The sequence below is a fragment of the Daucus carota genome, chromosome 6, assembly GCF_001625215.2.
Source record: "Daucus carota subsp. sativus chromosome 6, DH1 v3.0, whole genome shotgun sequence".
Taxonomy (NCBI): Eukaryota; Viridiplantae; Streptophyta; class Magnoliopsida; order Apiales; family Apiaceae; genus Daucus; species Daucus carota.
Window position 1 is genome coordinate 14,919,762 of NC_030386.2, and position 20,926 is coordinate 14,940,687.

Here is a 20,926-nt window from a genome sequence, read left to right on the forward strand (position 1 = left end):
TATGATCTATCTTCGCAGAGAATGGGTAGATTGACAAGAGTTTGGATACAAATCACATTACTTGGTAGATGAAATCTATGTACTAAAAGGACGTGGTTTCGCTTATTTTCTTGTGTGATTTCATGCCATTCTAAAGCCTAGCATTTAAACAGAATAAATTATCACACATATACACACAACTATTATCTTCTTGATCAGTTCTAACAATGTTGCAAACTTGTCCTCCAGATTGGTTTTCAGATGCATGTGCTTTTGGAAGCTGTTGAGACTGAGGGATATATTCTCCAATAATGCAGAAAAGTAATAATCACAGTAATCCGTCTACACCTAGAGCTCGGCATCGTAGACGGTCAAGTGAGGTTGGTTGCAAATAAATGATTACTTACAGTATATTCATCCTGTTTAGATAATAATATATATGGAGAAATGTAAATACTAGATGTTGCATAAAAAATGTATCTAATATATTCGCTACAATAAGGCAAAGATATTATGATAAAAAATTATCTATGTGTTGGACCATAATTTATATGAAGCTAAAAGAGTTGTGTCATTGATTTGATATGGTGCTTAAGCACGAGAACATCGCAATTGATACACATCAAGCAAAATCTAGTCAATTATTGAACATGCATGTCTGCTATATATTCCCCAAACCATTTTTCCCCTTCATTTTTGATTTACAAAATGTTGTCAAGTAACCTTGCATCTTGTTAGATGACTTGGATTAGATAGTTAATTAAATTTTTTTGATTACCACATAATACAAAATACTGTTATTTTTTGCTTTCAGGCCATACCTGATATTACTAATGGAACACCTTTGCTTATCAATGATACTGAGAAATATAAATCGATGCGAATCCGTGTATATTCTGCTTTGTGGATGCTCGTGGGATTCATCTTGATCGTTTACCTAGGTCATCTTTATATTTGTGCAATGGTCATTGTTATACAAATACTAATGGTGGCGGAACTGTTCAATTTACTTAGAAGAGCTCATGAAAACAGGTGTCTTCCTGGCTTTAGGCTCCTGAATTGGTGAGAACTAGCCTAGTTTTAATTTCTTATCTAATTAAAAGCTATGATAACTAGCCTAGTTTTAATTTCTTATCTAATTAAAAGCTATGATCAGGATTTCAAGATCATCAGTATTCAGATCATAATTCCAGTATCCAGATTATAAATGATACAACTTTTAAAAATTAAAATTTTTATAAATACATAACTGATTTGTTCATGCGGTATATTATACTTGTCACAGGCATTTTTTCTTCACAGCTATGCTCTATGTTTATGGGCGCATCTTAAGTCAACAACTCGTCAATACTGTCACTTCTGATAAATTCTTATATAAGCTTGTGAGCGGTCTTATCAAGTATCAGATGGTCATCTGCTATTTTTTATATATAGCAGGTTTGTTAATATATCTGGTTATATTTAATTGTATTTTGCATATAATTAAGTTGTAGACAATTTATTATCTATCTTGTGTTTCGTTCTGTTTTTAAATATGGGCAAGGGATCATCATGAAATTCTTGACTATATAGCACTTACTCGTTTTTGCTACAGGATTTGTGTGGTTCATTCTTACACTGAAAAAGAAGATGTACAAGTATCAGTTTAGTCAATATGCATGGACACACATGATTCTCATTGTCGTATTCAGTCAGTCCTCTTTAACAGTGGGCAATATTTTTGAAGGAATATTCTGGTAATACAGTCACTAAATCTCTTATATTGTGTTTACTTGATGAGAATGGATTGTAATTATGAAACATTATGCACAATGTTTAATAAGAAAACTTGGAATGAAAATAAAGAGAATGGTGAAGAACACGAGGGAGTAGAAACTTTCTATGATGAAGTTTGAAGGGCATATGAGAGAGGGAGAATTAATGTTCCTTCTGAAGTTGGTGGGTTAGAGACTTAGTTTAAATTGTTTGCAAAGATATGGGAGAAGGAACAAATTGAAATAAAAACAGCCCAGCGTGAAAGAGTACAAATTTCATCTAATTTTCTCATAATTTCATTTCATAAAAGTGAACAAAACCTTAGTCTGAGCCTATTTCACGATCAATGATGCTTCCCTTGCCTGCCCAAATGTTTTTGGTGTCTAATGTTAACTTCTTCCATATTTAATCAGTAATATTTGTTGAAATATGAAAATAAAGAGAAGCGTAGCAATCGAAGTTGTGCCTTTTCTTTCATTAAAAGGAACATGTTTGTCAATTAACCGATTTGAGGAAGAAAACAATTATATGATTATACCAACTCCTAGTACTTTGATTTTGTAAGTGATATTAAATGACTTTCGCTTACTAATATTTGATTTCTACACAATTGACTAAGTTTCATTCACCTGCAATTCGAATTTTCATGCAGGTTTGTTTTCCCAGCACTACTTATTGCTATCAATGACATAGCTGCTTACTTCTTTGGGTTTTTCTTTGGAAAAACCCCTTTAATAAAGCTTTCACCGAAGAAGACATGGGAAGGTTTTATTGGAGCATCCGTTGCAACCATGATATCAGCTTTTGTGGTGAGAAGAATCGTCAATAGTTAAAATCATCACAAGCATCTCCAAAGTTCCTTCCCTTAGCTTTCATTTATTCAGTTAATATTATGCATTTCAATCAACTGACTCCAATGTGACCTATGCTTGGGGTCCAATGTGATGTTGTAAAAAAGAGTCTCAGTACTCTGATCTATATTAAGTAATATTGCCTTCTACCACTGTTTTAGAACTGAGGAAGTAGGTTTTTGTTATGTTAATTACCATGCCTAATAGACTTTGTTAATAAAGTTCAATCTTCCTCTCCTGACCTCTTTTAATATATGCTCATTACTCAAATAAGTCGTGATTTTTATAATTAAGTGGTATGTAATGTTCTCTCCATTTAGCATATTTTTGTTTTTGGTGCTTCTTGATACTGTTTGATTTTGCAGTTCCTGAAATAATATGTGTTAATTTAACATTTATATTATACGCAGTTTGCAAACATCCTTGGTGGCTTCCAGTGGTTAACATGTCGGAGGAAGGTAACCTTTCAAAGGTTCCTACGCTCTGGGAAATATGCAGCTCTAAAACTGATCTAATAAGTTATCTAGTAAAATCTTTGCAGGATTTATCAACAGGATGGCTTCAATGTGATCCTGGCCCACTTTTTAAGCCAGAATATTATCCATTACCTAGATGGGTAAGTTGTAGTTAGACTGCTTTGCACGGAAGGAAACAATTTTTTATAAAAATGAGAGAAGGTATAATGCATTGTAGTTCAACCTGAGATTGAAGTTTTTTCTTGCTAATTACCAGTTTTATTGTCTTTTTGCAGACAATAAAATTGCATTAAAGAGGGTGACTGAAATACTAAATTTAAGTGTTCTCATGAATGTAGTTTGCATGTCATGAATAATATGAATTCCTTGTAAGAAAAGGACTTAGTTTTGGAATTCATTGAATTTCCTGTCAAGTATTCTTTGTCAATGGTGTTTATGAAGTATGATAAATTTACAGTAACAGATTATTCATGGAGTACTAGATTTGCTCTTCTGATTTGATAGATCAAGGTCTTACTTATAGAGACCTACTACTCTTCTTTCTTGATCCAATGAAATATTGGGATTCTCAATACTTCACTATGTTTAACAAGATGCATCGACTACCCTTACATGTTTGTTCTAAATTATAGATTAAAATTCTCAAAGTGTAGGTGTAAGCAAGCCGGAGTAACAGTATATTGTTAATCAAATTTACATAATGAAAACTCTTTTTGATTTTGGTGCCAGATATTGAGTGTAACATTTAACATCTATGAACCCTATTTCATTTTAGATATTATGTTCGTTATTTATTTCAACAAAGACCAACGTCATCTACTGTGGTTTTGCAGTTTCTTTGGAAAGAGATTTCAGTGCTGCCAGTGCAATGGCATGCTTTGTGTTTTGGTTTATTTGCATCCATTATAGCCCCTTTTGGGGGCTTCTTTGCCAGCGGTTTCAAAAGAGCTTTTAACATCAAGGTAACTTATCATTTCCACTACATGGTTGTAAATTGCTAAAATTATGAAATTACTGTTGTATACATAATCATCCTATATTTCCAGGATTTTGGTTATAGTATACCTGGACATGGCGGTTTTACTGATAGAATGGACTGCCAGGTAATGTACTGCTACAGTAATGCATGAGGCCAAATTCTAGACTTTAACATATTCTTAACACATATTAATCCTACCGACTCAATTTACTTGCTATATTATTTGGTTATTCGCAAGGATGTAGACATGGACAAGAACTCAACACGCTTTTCTTTTAATGTTTTTGCAAGTATAACATGTAACTTCTTTTATCAGACATTATCAGGGTCATCGAGATCACAGACTGGAGAGTTTAATTTCAGATTCTCTTCCCTACAAATACATCTCTCAGATCCAAACGTTATAGATAGATTTTAATTTTTAAATTTATAGATGATGTTCAGCTTCTAATTGATCTACAATTTATAGTGGTAAGGTTGATATTTGCTTATATCTACAGATGGTGATGGCGGTTTTTGCATACATATATATCCAATCATTCATAATCCCTCAGACTTATCCCGTGGAGATTATTCTGGACCAGGTGAGTCTGTTAATATTCCAAACTGGGGGCAAGGACCAATACCCCTTAAAATTGTTGCATTCAGCTTCTGAATAACTCGCTAATTTCTGGTGTTACAGATTTTAAGGAGCCTTACTTTTGAGGAACAGAAAGAGTTGCTAAAGAAACTGGAGCTGGTTTTGGCGGAGAGGCAATTTGGAACAATTTGAAGCAGCTATATTTATTTTTATTTTGTTGCTTTTTCCTCTAAAATCAAATTAGGAAATTACAGGAGACATACAATGAGCATAGGATATATTTTGCCTTTACAAAAGAATCCATATAGTGATGTTTAAAATCAAACAGTAGTCTGGTAGTTGAAAACCCTTCCTCCCTCTTGCCTCTTCTTTATACAATTAACTTAACCATAAGAGAGTACAATACATTTGTATTATGCCAGTACCAGTTATAACATTCGAATGATATATCTAGGAGAAGCAGAGTGGTCATAACGAGTAACAATGACATAAACAGGTTTGTTGCATCGAGCCGAGCTGTCAGTACCACCAATCTAATTAGTTCTAACCCCGGTAGGAGTTTGCACGTCTTCAGAAACAATGATATAAAAGTGCATGCACCAGTAGTTGAAGAATCTGAAGCCTGGATACTAGAGAAATATAACAAACCAGAATACTGTACTTCTCAAACCATCTTACATCCCTGGACACCTCTCAGGTAACTTGCACCTCATCTGGAACAAGCAGCCCTCTTAGAAGCATTTACTTTTTAAAGGAACACGGGCTCCTAGTGCCTAATGTCTAAGAGCATCTCGTGTCTAAGAGCATCTCCAAGAAGCCCGGCCATAATATGTATATTGAGGCCGTTTGGATTAGCTTAAAAGAAGTGATTTTTTGCTTATAGTAAAGAAGTGGTGTAGAAGTGAGAAGTAAATAAGTTAATAAAGTGTTTGGAAAAAAAGCAGAAGTTGTGAGATAGAAGCTAGCATTCTCAACTTCTTAAAAGTGCTTCTACTTCTTTACACAAACGGGTCAAGAGAAGCAGAAGCAAGAAGCAACGTTTGCTTCTTGCAAACAAACACCCCCATTGTATATTGCTATGTAGCACTTATAGCTATGCTGAACCCTCACCATCACAAATAAATATTACTAAAAACAAACTATGACATTATATGATATATTATACAAGAAAACACATATATTGCCACAAATTTTGCTATATGATATATATCTATTATGTGGAGAAGATATCAAAGTGGTGTTAATTATTTTATTATGAAATTATACATAAATAAGACTCAAGTATTACTAAATATATTTTCTATTGTCTTTTCTTGTGATTATTTGCTTAATTTTTCCTAGCAGATAAGTTTGTAATGATATAAAATATAAAGAATGGCGCTTGTTAAATTTTTAAATAAAACCGTTAACATTCAAAATTCTGAAAGCTAAAATGACAACAAAAAAGATAGAAGCTAATACCAAGGGACAAAGCTACTAATGTTTTAAAAATCAATATTACAAACCATCTCATTCACTCCAAATTAATAATATTTTCTAACAGTCTTTAATTTTCCACATGTCAATAACTAAAACTAATATTTTTAATGCTTCAAAAATAATTTTCTCATAAACATTTTTATTTAGTAAAAAGTTTATGATATTATTTTTAAAGAGTCAAAAGTCAATACTCGTGAAATAATACTCAAGGAGATTGAGAGCACTATATTTCGCCAAATAAAAATCACAAGATTCACCGAATCGGAGAAATAAATTGAACAAAATCTGGCAGATATCCTTTTCTATTAAAAATTTTAAAAGAATCTGCATAGAGTTATTATCTACATTAAATACAGCAGATAACATCAAGTATAAAGCTTTATGCAAATCCATAAGAACAGCTATCTATTAGCTTTTTTTTGTCAGAACTGTCCATTAACTTATGAGATGTAATAAGAAGATGGAGAAGAAACATAAAAGGCTTCTTTCTGGTGCAACTCCATTAGTGTTGTTGCTTCTAATCACTCTGCTTTACACGCAATTACATCTATTTGCATCAATTTCTCTTCCCTTCAACAAATGTAATCCCTTCATTTGTTTCACTCTTATTTCCAACTTTGATAACTATTATGATGACTTTTCTGACACTGTTGTAAACTGCAGGGATGCAACATTTAGCAAACTGGAAAGTTAGCGACAACACGTTAACTGAAGCGATTAAATGTCAGGAATCGTTCAAGCCTAGTTTAAGAAAGCTACTAAAAGGTTGCTTAATTTAGTTCCTTTATTTGTTATGCACAGAGAATTTTGAAAATTAGATACTGAATTTTTTGAAATTGACAGGAGATGATCAAGGCAAGCTTGAAGCTAATGGATTTGCATGTGATGTCGATTTCTACTCGAAAGTTTGTGTTGCCAGTGAACCATTATTAAGGATTGATACTACAAGAATGGATGTGCAGATGCTGCTAAATCAGACGCGTCCACAAGATGTAATGGCGATTATAAAGCCATATGCATGGCAACATTCTAAGAAAACTCTGGCACATACGACACGAGTTCAGATAATGCAGCAAAACAGGACCAGTTTGCCAGCTTGTCAGTATAATCATACGGTCCCTGCAGTTATATTTTCCTCCAGTGGCTTCAGGGGAAACTTGTTCCATGAATTCAATGAGGTTATCATTCCTTTGTACATCACGTCTCGTCATTTTCAATCCAATGTGCAGTTTATACTCTTGGACTACAACCCTTCATTTGTGAGAAGATTTGGGAAAATTCTGTCACATTTGTCGGGCTATCAAGTTATGAATCCGGCCATAAATGGAAGCGTCCATTGCTTCCCTGCAGGAGCAGTGGTCGGACTCAGGTTCCATAATTTTCTATCTATAAATACTTCCAGCAGCATAAATCCAGGAGGCTACTCCATGTTAGACTTCAAGCAGTTTCTAAGAGAAACATACAATCTCAAGGAGTTTCATGTGGATACACAAAAGCCCAAGTTACTTCTCATTTCCCGAGTGAAATCAAGAAGATTTTTGAACCAAGAAGAAATGGTAAACACTATGGAAGAATTAGGATTTGAAGTGGTCATTGCAGGGCCTAATCAGACATCCAATTTAACCACATTTTCAAAACTAGTGAGCTCATGCAGTGTTATGGTGGGAGCTCATGGCGCTGGTTTAACGAATGAATTGTTTTTGCCTTTTGGCGCGGTAGTGGTGCAAGTGGTGCCGCTAGGGCTGGATTGGGCATCAGCTGCGTATTTTGGTAAACCAACACCAGTCATGGGACTTCATTACCTGGAATACAAAATTCAACCAGAGGAGAGCTCGCTTCTTGATAAGTACAGTCGCGATGATCCTGTTATTGCAGATCCAGTGTCTTTATTTGCTAAAAATTTTCAAGCAGGAAGGGCTCTTTATGTAATCGGGCAAAACATAAAGATTAATATTTCCAGGTTCAGGGAGACTCTTGTTAAAGCTCGTCAACTTCTTGGACATGACAGTTTAGCTCCTTGAGAATGAGTTTGTAAATGATTCAACATTATCTATGCTTCTTGAATTTAATAAAACACTCTAAGGATCAAATATGTGGTTTGTTCACTGAGCCAATCAGGTTAGCCATGCAATAATTACTAACTGATCCAAGTATTTTGTGTCACATTGACATTACAATCATGGAACTTGTCATCAAAGCATAAAGTGGGCTAGGTATCCAATATCACTCAATCGCATCTGCTATACGAACTCGTCAAACGCCAATCTCATATGAGGAATTATATGAACTTATGGATCATGAACTTTTTCTCAGGAATTCTAAAGCCAAATAGACACCATCACAGCCATCACTGCTGCAATAGCGCAGTGTGGTGGGCCTTTCAGCAATAACAGACCCCACATCATCTGACCAATCTCAAGCACAGTCCAACCCACAAACAAGGCGTTCGCAATCAGTATCCGGGCCTACAACAAATCGCATAGGGTGTCAGTTATGCCAGAAGCTTGGTCACTCTGCTGGAGTATGTCGTTCGCTGTCACAAAACCATTTGGAAGCCAAGACAAATTTCGCGAGCAGATCACATATAATATTCACAATTTTCATCAAGTTCATAATCACTCGGGCCCTAAAGAAATCTTCACGGATCATGGTAATTTTATCCAAATTTCTTAAACTTGTCATACTAAGCTTCGTACTCCCACTGGCATGTTAAATTTAAGTAATCATCTCCAACCCAAATATCACTTTTCAATTCAGAATGCTAGATCATATAACGTTGTAGATCTCATTATAAAAAAATTTACAACCCAACTTAAAGTAATATTGTGAGCTGAAAACCCAACTTAAAGTACTGTTTTCGTTAAATAAAAATTATGAAAATGCTAGGCAATGTTGCATTTTGAGTGTTAAATTATCAAACACTGATCACATAAGTTAAAGTAGCGTTTTAGAGTGATATTTGAGATCATTCTTTAAAAATGTGATATTTGAGACATTATTTCTCAAAATTGTGAGATAAAGCACCGACACCCGGATAGAACCTAGTACGTTATAACAGATTCAAGTTGCGTCCTCAAATTACTGTAAATTAATTCTGATCGAACTCTACATATATGATGTATCCATCACATTATTTTTTGCTAAAACTTCATCACATTTTTACCCAATCGATAATGTGAATGATTTGTTACATTGGTTTAAATGCATTGCAGCGCGTAAAAAGGCACTGTATTCTTTCGAGTGTAGTGGACATGCACTGTCTCGATTGTATATTTGCTTTGAATATGTAGTTTTACATTGATAGTAATTTTGAAGCAGGTTCATCCCAGTGGTTCTGGTTTTTTGTGCCTCAAGGGTTTGTCCTCTTGTATTCTTGCTTATATTCATTACCGACAACACTAAACAGAGCCATGAAAGCTTTAAACACTTGCACCCAAACTGTACTTTCTTAAAGCCTTTCATTTTTATAAAGTCCTCTTTTCCTCATTTTATTACTCTACCAACTGGTGTAATCTTTTGACCTGCAATTTGATCATGCATTCTGATATTAGCTTCGGAATTTTAATACCATGCTTTCTACGTTTGCCGACAAATCTTCTCCTGGCTCTAAATAAACATATTAGATATTAAATTCATGATGTAATCAGTTGCGAATGTTGTAACTAAACTCGTTAACTATGAATCAAACGTCTTTCTTTCGTTTAATTTGATTTTGAGAACAGGAACAGTAGTCTTTTTACCGAATCCAAACTTTCATCATTTTGCTAATTATTCATCCATGACAAAATTCAGAGCACAGATGGATGTTACAACTTTACAGCTACTGATACAAGCTTGGAGTAAGTTGTACTTGTGATTCTTATGGCATCTGATGATTTTGCTACAATAGTTGGAAAACATGTGTTGATAGAACCGGTAAGGGTCTAATTGTCTGAGCCGCGAAAATTAGTAACAAACATACATCAAATATGATTTTGTTCATAGAAAGTAGTTTAAATTTTCTTTGGAATTCCAATTATTAGTGGAATTTTATTAATTGATTTTCGAGTTGTTTTAAATCCTGGTTCCGCGACTGCATCGAGTAACATACGAGAGGTGGAGCTGATGATGACAAGTGGCAACGGACTTATAATAACTAATAAGACTCTGTGTCAAGATTAGACAGGCCACCAAATAAATGATTAACTCTTCAGGTTAACAATGTTCATGCAAATCCATAAGAGCTACTGTCCATCAAATTGAACTTGATTGGATAGAATTTAGAGATGGAGAAGGAACCTAAGAGGCTTCTATATGGCGCAACTCCATTGGTGTTCTTGCTTCTCATCACCCTGCTTTACACACAATTATTTGCATCAACTTCTCTTCCCTTCAACAGATGTAATCCCTTCATTTTCTTACTCTTCTTTCCAACTTTAACAACTATTATGATTAGTTTCCTTAAACTCTTGTGAACTGCAGGGATGCAACGATTAACGAACTGGAAAGTTACTGACAGCACGTTGAGTGAAGCGATAAAATGTCAGGAATCGTTCAAGCCTAGTTTAAGAAAGCTACTAAAAGGTTGGTTTGGCCCTTTTTTTAGTTATGAATCAAGAATTTTTGATACTCAATTAGGAATTTTCGTGTTGGGAACTTACAGGAGAAGACCAGAGCAAGCTTGAAGCTAATGGTTTTGCATGTGATCTTGATTTCTACTCTATGGTATGTGTTGCAAGTGAACCATTCTTGAGGATTGACACTACAAGAATGACAGTTGAGATGCTACTAAATCAGACCTGTCCACAAGATAAACCAGTGAGGATTAAACCATACGCGAGGCAAGATTCTAGTGTGATTCTGAAAGATACGACACCGGTTGAGATAATGCAACAGAATATAAGCAGTTTAGCAGCTTGTGAGTACAATCATACTGTCCCTGCAGTTATATTTTCCTCCAGTGGCTTCAGGGGAAACATGTTCCATGAATTTAACGAGGTGATCATCCCTCTGTACATCACATCACGACACTTTGAGTCCAACGTGCAGCTTATACTTTCGGACTACAACCCTTTGTTTGTGAGCCGCTATGCACAAATTTTGTCACATTTATCAGGCTATCAGGTTATGAACCCTGCCACAAATGGAAGCATCCATTGCTTCCCTGGCGGAGCTGTGGTTGGCCTCAAGTTCCATGATTTTCTGTCGATAAACATTTCCAGCAGTATAAATCCAGGAGGCTACTCCATGTTAGACTTTAAGAAGTTTCTACAAGACTCATACAATCTCAAGGAAACTCAAGTGAGTACAAAGAAGCCCAAGTTGCTTCTCATTTCGCGAGTGAAATCAAGAGCGTTTTTGAATGAAGAAGAGATGGTAAACATGATGGAAGAGTTAGGCTTTGACATAGTCATTGCAAGGCCTAAACAGATGTCCAACTTAACCGAATTTTCTCAACTAGTCAGCTCATGCAGTGTAATGGTGGGAGCTCATGGTGCTGGTTTAACGAATGAGTTGTTTCTGCCTGTTGGCGCGGTGGTGGTGCAGGTGGTGCCGCTGGGGCTTGAATGGGCTTCAGCTGTGTATTTTGGTGAACCAGCAGGAGCCATGGGGGTGCATTACTTGGAGTACAGAATCCAGCCGGAGGAGAGCTCGCTTATCGACACGTATGGTCGCAGTGATGAGGTTATTGCAGATCCGGAGTCTGTGTTTGCTAAAAGTTTTGAAGCAGGGAGGGCTGTGTATATAACTGGTCAAAATTTAAAGATTAATGTTTCCAGGTTTAGGGAGACTCTAGTTCAAGCTCGTCTACTTGTTGGAAATGATAGCTAAGCTCCCTGAGAATGAGTTTGTAAATGATTCAACATTATTTGTACTACAACATTTCAATAACACACTCAAGAAACACTCCATGTGGAGTTGTCACTTCATTCTCGTTTCGTAAGAGTTGTCATTTCAAATTTTACGATATAAGCGAAGTTACATGTCATTTCTTCGAACCTTTAACCTTGAGTGACTGATGGGAATAATAATGAAAAGAAACAGTCATATAAAGCCAACTTAAATGGAATCTTAGAGGCCCTGCACTATTTCGTCGGCAAAATGATTGAGCTTGTACAGCCTAGAGGTCCTGGAAACATGTTTATATATGAGACTAGCTTAAATTTACCTTTGTTTCGACTACAAAACATATTTCACTGGCAAGACAATGCAGCACAAAAGAAATCCACCCCCACAAAAGCAAAAGAGTAAAGCATCTTCTCTTTTGTTTTAACCAAAATTATTCTAGTAAAAGTTGATAGGTAATTAAATATGACAATTCATGAACCAGACTAGTCTGAAATTCCAACTTTAACAGATATGTGACAAAATACAGCACAGATAACGGCAGCTACAACAGGGCAGCTGCAGGCCAATAGCCATAACAACATTATCGGCTCAGTTAACCATCATATGCTCAAATCCTCCACCTCCTTGCAGGGTGACACGAGGCCCTTGAACGTTGACAAGCAGATTCTGTAACCATCTCCTCGTGGTTGGATCTTCCTGAAAACAAACATCGGGAATAAGTGTTTGTTATGATAAAACTCTTGGATGAGACAAATACATCAAGCAGCAACAACAACAATATGTTCAAGGCAGGTTTCACCAGCTGCACTAGTATTAGTGGCTCTCAATAGATACGGCTACACACATCATACATGTATGGCAAACCATGGCACTGTTCCAAGTTCTCAGAACATGCAATATCTGACTCATTAACGACTCAAACATGATACAGTGTCACCATCAACCATGTATTTCCTAGTCCGATAGATAAGTAGTTTTGGGTTGGGGTTCTGATCAGAGGTCATCTTCTCAGAAGCTCTTCACGTATCAAATTTACATTCTAGACATTTCAATTTATCACTATATTTTCTCTAATAATTTTCAAATTATTATCCCCGTCATTGGTAACCCACCGCTATTACTTGAATTCCCTTGACAGTTTAAAGTTCTGATATGTACTTACACGCAGGCAGCTACTAAAGGTAGTATCTCGAAGCATATCCGGAAGGCAACTCCTCAATGCATCACAAGCCCTGCACCATATATAAGAAAATCTGTAAGTTGTGAATGTTGCAAATTTGAACGTTTAATGCAAGTAAAGGGAGAAATCATGTAGTTTACCTGGGGTTATCTGATAAGCGCAAGTAGCAGCGAATGATATGCTTCAGCAGCCTTGATGATGGTTGTTCTGCGAGAGCAGCAACCATGTTTGCCAGAACTCGGCCCACCGCAAAAAATCGCTCTGCTGTAGTACAAATATAGTCCAAGCCGACATCATCCAACAATATCTTTTGCACTATAAATGTGGCAACCTGACATCGACATATTTCTGTCAAATATCTATACAAAAGCAATCAAATGCTACCTTCATCTAAGTTAATAACCCCTACTATCATAACTTGTACATGGTGAAGCCTAATAGCCCCACTGTGTTACTAATGGTATTCAATTAAGTCTACACAATCCCATTTGAAGAATGAAAAGGAAAGAACAAAGTAACAGAACTAGAATAACATTCAGGAAACACTCAACTGTTTTTGATAACTCACTCCCCATCTCCATAGTACGCAAGCACAGAGGAATAATTTCAGTTGATAGCAGAAAACTTATAACTTCAGTATCATCAACCTGAAAAAATATTTATGATATAAGTTTAAGGAATCTGAAGTTAGAAAAAAAATGACACATGAACAAGTGAATGAAAAAACACAGGGAATGACAAAATAAAGAGAATAAAGAATTGCAACATTTTCATCAAGGAGCACTATGCAATAGCATAGGTCCATCACATAGTGTGTGTGTGTGTGTGTGGATGGTGAGTGATTATTACCTTCACCAGGGCACCGATGACCCCCAAACTAGTAAGCCTCAGGTATTCGAAAGGCCTTGACTTACTAGTAGTATTGAGAAACGGATATAGATATAGAGGAATATGAGCTGCAAGTGGTTAAATGTTTGTTAGTTTTCCAAAAAAATCACAAATATTATCAAGATAATTCTGGCATGATCTAAGCACAGCCTAACTGCGAGAACCGATAAAAAAAGTGAACTCTAGATATCTTCCAGTTTCTGTTGACAAATTATTTACTGTTTTGCAAGAAGCAGAACTCCACCAGAACTTATGTTTAACCACAAAATGTATTGCAAGAATCAGTTTTAGCACAAGCAAAGAAATTTGGCCGCTGTTTAAGGAAACATTATCAGCAACTTATATGTAATGTTAACATATACAAGTTGTCTCTAACTATTCAATTATTATTAAAATGTCAGAGTTATTACAAATTAGTAATAATTAACAGAACTTTTAATTTGTAAGATATATTTCAATCAGAAAATCACAAGACATCACTGAGGCTGCAATAGCAAGTGCTGATTAATGTCACTTAATAATAATTTATATTGATGGAAACAACTAGAACAAAATACATGTATTTACCATTGAGGAACAACATTCTTGTATCTGGGTGGGAGGCTACACACTGCAAAAACAATAAGTCAATATCGTTAGTAATGAACTGGTGTAGATGAATTTTATAGAGTGAAAATATAATTTATGTGCATTTTATAAAAACCAAGGCAGCTGTTAACACTGCTATGTAAACTTATGTAGCACCCAAGGACATACAGATATATAACTTCATTTAACATAGGTCCTCATGCCTTGCAGTACCAAGTGATTAAATTGAGTTGCGGGGTAGTTTATCAAACTTAACAATTTTAGCTCAAATTGGTAACTTGATACAGAATGCTGTTGATTTCATACAGTTTCACTTTCAATAATACTCCCTATGTCCCAATCATTTCTTTACACTTTCCTTTTCTGGACGTCCCTCTCAATCCTTCACATTTCAAAACTTTAAAATTACTCTCACACACTACCTTATCTATTTTTCTACCTCTATCAAAAAAATATTAATCGGTCTCACCACTTCTCCTACTTTACTCACTACTTTATACAGTTTCCATAAACTCCACGCCACACCCAAATATAAACAATTGGGTGGGATGGAGGGAGTATTATACTGGCTGCAACCATATATATGTTGTTTATACGCACAAGAGTTATTATTGATATTGCATTGTTAAATCGAGTGTCTCACCGAAAGAGTCTCTCTACAATATCCTCCAAGGAGTAACGGTAAGGTATGCGTACATCTTACCTCCTCAAACCCTGCTTTATGACTAGGCTCCAAGAGGTATTATTTAGACAGGTTTGGTTCATTATACATATTTAAACAAGCAGCTCATCTATGAACATTTAACATCCAAATAAAGCATTCTTAGTAATTTTCCTTCGTGCATGATCTCTCGTAAGTGATGATACAGAGTTCAAGATTGTATAGCAATAAAAAAGACTTGTGGAGTTTTTTTTACCAGGCCATTTTAGAATTGCTATCTTTCTACCCCCCCCCCCCCCCCCCCCCCCTCCCCCTGCCTTCCTATATATTATATAACCTTATCAGGTTGTTTTTAAAATAATTTTGTAAATTGACAGCCAGTAGTACCTATAGAATTGTATGATAATACTAACTTCAATTAAAAAATTGTTGGTGTCAGTTCAAAATGAAACTGGAACAATTAGTTAGGGAGGGAGGGAGCAACTAAATAGAAAAGGATTGTGGCTATCCTACCAAGACTTTCAAACTTGACGGGGTGATCTATCTGTTCACAAAGAACCAAAATAAAACAATCACAACTATGATGTAAATACACTTGGGAATTCACCGTTATTAAGTCGACACTGTAATGAATACTCAATGACAAATAATACAAGTACAAGCAATTAATATGTACGTGTAAGGATGTTTTTCCATAAATTTGTTATAGAAAGAAAAAGAAAAGAAAAATACTTGGAGAAGAGCAAGTGCATTGCAGACTCTGTTTGATTGTACTGGAGTCAAATTCGGTGGTGATAAGACAGGGTAAATGGAGACAATTTCCTGCAATCACAAAAAAAAAAAAGGCAATATGTGTATTACTCCAAGTCACAAGGCACCATATAGCTCATGGACCAAAAAGTTAGATTCAAAGTTCATGCTGGTTACCAGGGTATAGTAAAAGAATTAACAAACAACATATAATTCTACAGGCAGATCTACATTTCAAAACCTACTTCGCAGGTGTTTAGTTGATTTACTGAATCCAGCAATCTTACATGGAAAAAATTATAATATTATTTTAAACTCCATTCAATTTAGGGTACATTTAGCTTATATAAACATAATTTTTAATTACAAATTTCTGTCTATGAAACTAATTTAACCCAAGTGACAAAAAAATCAAAAAGTACAGTGTATTTTATGTGTAGTGACATAAACTGATTAATACACAGGTTGACCACCTCTGTCAAACAAATAAATTCATGATATAATTATAAGGTAGGTATAAAATTGGGATAAATAAATTCTTATAAATTTTGTGAAGCATACCTGTAAAAGGGCAGCAATAGTACCAAACGAATTCCACAATAATGGAGCCAAATCTTGAAATAATTCTCTCTTCTAAAAAGGAAACAAAGACAAAACAAGTCTATTAGGCATACCTGAATGAGTGCAGCAATAGTACCAAAAGAATTCCACACGAAAGGAGCCAAATCTTGAAATAATTCCTTGTTCTATAAAATAAGACGAAAGGCAGCACAAGTTTACAATCATACTGCAATTGGGAAATTTATGGGAAGGTACAATATATGGATTATTGTTTTTTAACTAATATTAAACACGTAAAGACAAGCAACCTTATAGCAAATATTCGACATCTTACGGGGACAAAAAGCAATACTAGCGAAGATCAACTCATAAGTAACTTATAGCATTAATTATTTACATTATTTCCATGTGCTAAGTAGTTGTACAATCATCAAATTTATAGGTAAGATTTTGTGATCTTACAAACCCTTACCTAAAAAACCATATTAAATTCATTACAAGATTCCAAGCTCTCACAATTCCAAACTCTTTAATAAAACTCTACGATACTCCCTCTTTTGCTCCTCACAGACCATTAGAAAAAATACACAAAGACCAGAAAAGGCAACAAGTTCCTTCATAATGGTTATACTTCAAAATATCCTGTATAAGCCAATAATCACCTCAAGTTATCTTTTAGTAACAAAGGCTCCTAGACTTTGGATCTGCAGCAATAGTGATGGTTGATTTTGAATGACAAGTCCAGATATTTCCCAGATATTTGTTTACTCGAGAGAGGCGTAAGCAGAAAGGCCATCGACAGGTAAAAATATTCTATGGATCATGGACCAAATTCCATCAAAAGATTTCACTAAGAAGAAGACATTGTCAAACTCACCCCAACACAGGGTATGGAAGTCCTTTAGCACTAGACCAAGAAGACAATGAAGGTTCAGAAGGTAGCATATCTCGATGAGCCATCTTGGAAAATTGAACAATGCGGGAACTAAAGAAACCAACAGAATATACTTTACTAAAACTCGAGAGTGGTAGACCAGATAGTAAAGAATCCAAAATTGTTACCTAGGCGTCTAACCAAATTAAGGAGGCATCTAATTGTATACAGATTAACGCCTAGGTAGGGTAGTCCAGTAAACCAAAAAAAGAAAGAAAGAATCAAATTTTCAAAATCCTCATATTTTGCAATTTTCCACTTGATGATATCTCACACAGCTAACCATAAAGCTTCCACAATGTGGTGCCCGCATAACCGTACCTATAGACAGACTCTGCCTCTAGTGGATCACAAAAACTATCAAAAGATCGATACTAACATAATGGTTCTTCACATACTCAGCAAAACTCAAGATTGGAAGATAATATAGTAAAAAGGGCTTCCAACCAAGCTGAGCCAGTAACAGATAGGATAAGAATAAGATTTAACACCTCGATAGGGTTTAACAGAGCACGACAAATGAAAGAATCAAACTATTTGGAATTCTCATATTTTGCAATTTTCCACTTGGAGCAATCTCGCACAGCCCACCGTAAGTTTCCACAATGTGGTACCCACCTACCTGATACCCCCTATAGACAGACTCTACCACTAGCAGATCACAAAAAAATTCCAAAAGTTTAATACCAAAATACTGATTCTTTATATAATCAGCAAAAAATAAACACATAATTTAATTTTAATTGAAAACCGTACAAGAATTTTTTTTAAAAATCCACAAACAAAAGCATTATCATCAAAAACAGACAAGTAAGGATAAATTAATCATTCAAGCTCAAGAATGCATCTTTAGGGGTATCTTAGTATAAAGCACAAAGTTAAAAAAGAATACTATTATGGCCTATTTGGGAACTTGGATTTTATTTGAAATCCTGTATTTGATCAAAAGACATGTTTGGATACAAAAAAAAAAAAAAAGAAGTTGTATTTGAATTGAAATTCAGGACATTCAAATACTAGTATAAAGCTGAGAATTTATAATGACATCTCAAATCATGTCATTTGAAATCCAAAATTTGAAATGAAATACATGTTTCCAAATGCAATCTTATTTCATTTACAACAAATAAGTATAGCAATAGAGTTGGAACTGTGATATGTTTGTGTGTGTAAAACCAACTTTGGAGAAATCAAGAAGAACATAGAGTTATACATTACGTTAATAAACAGAATGGAAGAACAGTAAGTACTTGAGATATATCAGAATATTCTTTATTATAACTTAAAAAGTTGAAGTTGGTAGACAATATAGTAAAAAGGCATCCAACAACAAAAAATCCACAAAAAGTTCAATCTTGATTAAAAATCCTATAGGAATAAAATATTCTCCCCAAATAAATGCATTATCACCAAAAACAAATAAGTATCAAGAAAAAAACCATTTAAGCCCAAGTATGTATCTTTAGCACTATCTTAATTGTTAATATAATTAAAAGTATAAAGTTGAATAACAATATTTATAATTCATTCACAACAAATTAGTACAGCAATAGAATTGAAGCAGTGAATACCATGGAGAGTTCAAGAACAGCATAATGTTGAACATTATGGTAATAAAAGAAGGGAAGAACAGTGGGTACTTTGGAAACCATCAGAATATTAATTACTAAAACCCAAGATTGGTAGTCTATATGGCAATAAAAGTCCAGCCAACTTGAGGCAGTGTTTGGTTGGATAAGTATAAGATAAACATAGCAATGGGGTTCACGGAAACAACACAAAATAAGAATACAAAGTTTCCCACAGCTCGTAAAGTTTTCAAGGCATGATACCCGCCGACCCCGGTACCAAATAGACAGAATCTACCTCTAGGGAATCACAAAAGATATCAATTGACAGATACTAAGATAATGAATTTTAACATAATCAGCAAAAAATCCACACAAATCCAATCTCAATTAAAACCCACACAAGAATAATAAAAATTCACCTTAAACAAAAGCACTATTACCGAAACCAAAATCATTCATAGCACAAAAAAACCCATTTAAGCCCATATGCGCATCTTGCATCTTCAAATAAATAAAACTATAAAGTTGAAAAAGAAACACAAGAACAAAAACCCAGAAATAATAACTCATTTACAACAAATTGGCCTATACAAAATAGCAATAGAATTGAAACTGCTATATATGTGTGTAAAAACAACCTTAGATAGTTCAAGAAGCGCGTTTTCTCTGACATCGGGATTACTGAGATCAAGAACGAGCTGCTCCGCCGTTTGCATTTTCCGATCGATGTTCGCCGGAGCTCCGACCGCCGTCGATGAACCTGCCCCGCCGAAAGAACCCACGTTCATTGTTATAAACAAAACAAAATACCGACTCAGGACATGGGACTATGGGAGTGATTTATACCTTGGGTGACAACGAGCTTCAATACGGTGTCGTTTGGTCCTGCCTCTTTCCTTATCTACAGGTACTTGTTAAACTATTATCTCCTGATTGGTATTTTTAATTTGTATTATTTAATATAGTTAAGTTCTACGGAGTACATAAAAATATTGGAGTACAAATCATGATTTTTTAGTTTGATCCTATATAATATCTTTGATTATCCAAATTTTGATATAATCTATCATTTATAAGTTGTCTTGCACATAATTGTCAATTAATCATTAATATCTTTCAACTTTAACAAGTATTAAGATTATTGTTCTGCTTATTAGTTATATTGCAGAACATAGAGTCCTATGATTTATAAAAGTAATTATTCTACCATTTGATCCCATTTGATCACGATGTTCATAATTGTCAATTAATCATTAATATCTTTCAACTTTAACAAGTATTAAGATTATTGTTCTGCTTATTAATTATATTGCAGAACATAGAGTCCTATGATTTATAAAAGTAATTATTCTACCATTTGATCACGATGTTTATGTTGCAGAACATATGTGCAGGTTGTCAAATATTTACAAATATTATTGGACAAAAAAAATTGAAATTTAGATGACTAAATTACATTTTATCAAACTTTGTACTCCAATACTCCAATTTTTTTTGTACTCCATAGAGTTTAACTCTAATTTAATATACTCCTTACCATCATTTATATCCGTAATTTATATTTTAACTTTTTTTAATAGAAATTTCATGTTTGAAATTTTAACTTTTATTTATAAGAAACAATATATAAAATAAATTATATAATTACACGATTAAGGAAATAATCTAATTTAATATGTAGAGATATTATTAGACTAGATATGATTATGTATATTAATAAATTATTTAAAAAAATTTAAATTTATGAGTATTTAAACTCCAGTCCGCAATAAATTTTGACCGGCATAATGTTTAATATCATACGTGTTTGGTTAATATGAATACAAATATAAATGAGAAACATTAACAAAATCCATACAATCAAT

General features: G+C 34.5%; 4 protein-coding genes across 5 annotated transcripts; 3 read left to right on the plus strand and 1 right to left on the minus strand.

Moving 5' to 3' along the window:
- The first annotated feature begins 239 nt into the window (after positions 1 to 239).
- LOC108226870 (phosphatidate cytidylyltransferase 1-like) lies at positions 240 to 5,068 on the plus strand. Its single transcript, XM_017401864.2, has 11 exons — positions 240 to 359; positions 794 to 1,041; positions 1,265 to 1,416; positions 1,574 to 1,715; positions 2,387 to 2,543; positions 2,996 to 3,043; positions 3,127 to 3,201; positions 3,895 to 4,023; positions 4,108 to 4,164; positions 4,541 to 4,624; positions 4,723 to 5,068. Exons 1-11 carry the CDS (start codon positions 291 to 293, stop codon positions 4,810 to 4,812), a joined length of 1,251 nt encoding a protein of 416 aa, XP_017257353.1. The 5' UTR covers positions 240 to 290; the 3' UTR covers positions 4,813 to 5,068.
- Positions 5,069 to 6,559: 1,491 nt separating this feature from the next.
- On the plus strand, positions 6,560 to 8,120 carry LOC108225911 (alpha-1,3-arabinosyltransferase XAT3-like). The gene is made up of 3 exons (XM_017400864.1): positions 6,560 to 6,680; positions 6,763 to 6,864; positions 6,943 to 8,120. The coding sequence occupies exons 1-3, from the start codon at positions 6,560 to 6,562 to the stop codon at positions 8,118 to 8,120; spliced, it is 1,401 nt and encodes a 466-aa protein (XP_017256353.1).
- A 2,136-nt stretch (positions 8,121 to 10,256) lies between these two features.
- Positions 10,257 to 12,008, plus strand: LOC108227159 (alpha-1,3-arabinosyltransferase XAT3). The gene is made up of 3 exons (XM_017402161.2): positions 10,257 to 10,479; positions 10,561 to 10,662; positions 10,742 to 12,008. The coding sequence occupies exons 1-3, from the start codon at positions 10,365 to 10,367 to the stop codon at positions 11,908 to 11,910; spliced, it is 1,386 nt and encodes a 461-aa protein (XP_017257650.1). The 5' UTR covers positions 10,257 to 10,364; the 3' UTR covers positions 11,911 to 12,008.
- Positions 12,009 to 12,315: 307 nt separating this feature from the next.
- Positions 12,316 to 19,876, minus strand: LOC108227160 (uncharacterized). Of its 2 annotated transcripts, none has more exons than XM_017402163.2 (9): positions 19,700 to 19,876; positions 16,557 to 16,628; positions 15,978 to 16,067; positions 14,564 to 14,606; positions 13,958 to 14,064; positions 13,660 to 13,755; positions 13,249 to 13,439; positions 13,091 to 13,160; positions 12,316 to 12,624 (listed from the first exon to the last, which is right to left on the minus strand). In XM_017402163.2, exons 1-9 carry the CDS (start codon positions 19,847 to 19,849, stop codon positions 12,517 to 12,519), a joined length of 927 nt encoding a protein of 308 aa, XP_017257652.1. In that variant the 5' UTR covers positions 19,850 to 19,876; the 3' UTR covers positions 12,316 to 12,516. The 2 variants fall into 2 exon arrangements, with proteins under 2 accessions (XP_017257652.1, XP_017257653.1); XM_017402164.2 differs by lacking the exon at positions 16,557 to 16,628 and adding an exon at positions 16,670 to 16,741.
- Between the last annotated feature and the right edge of the window lie 1,050 nt (positions 19,877 to 20,926).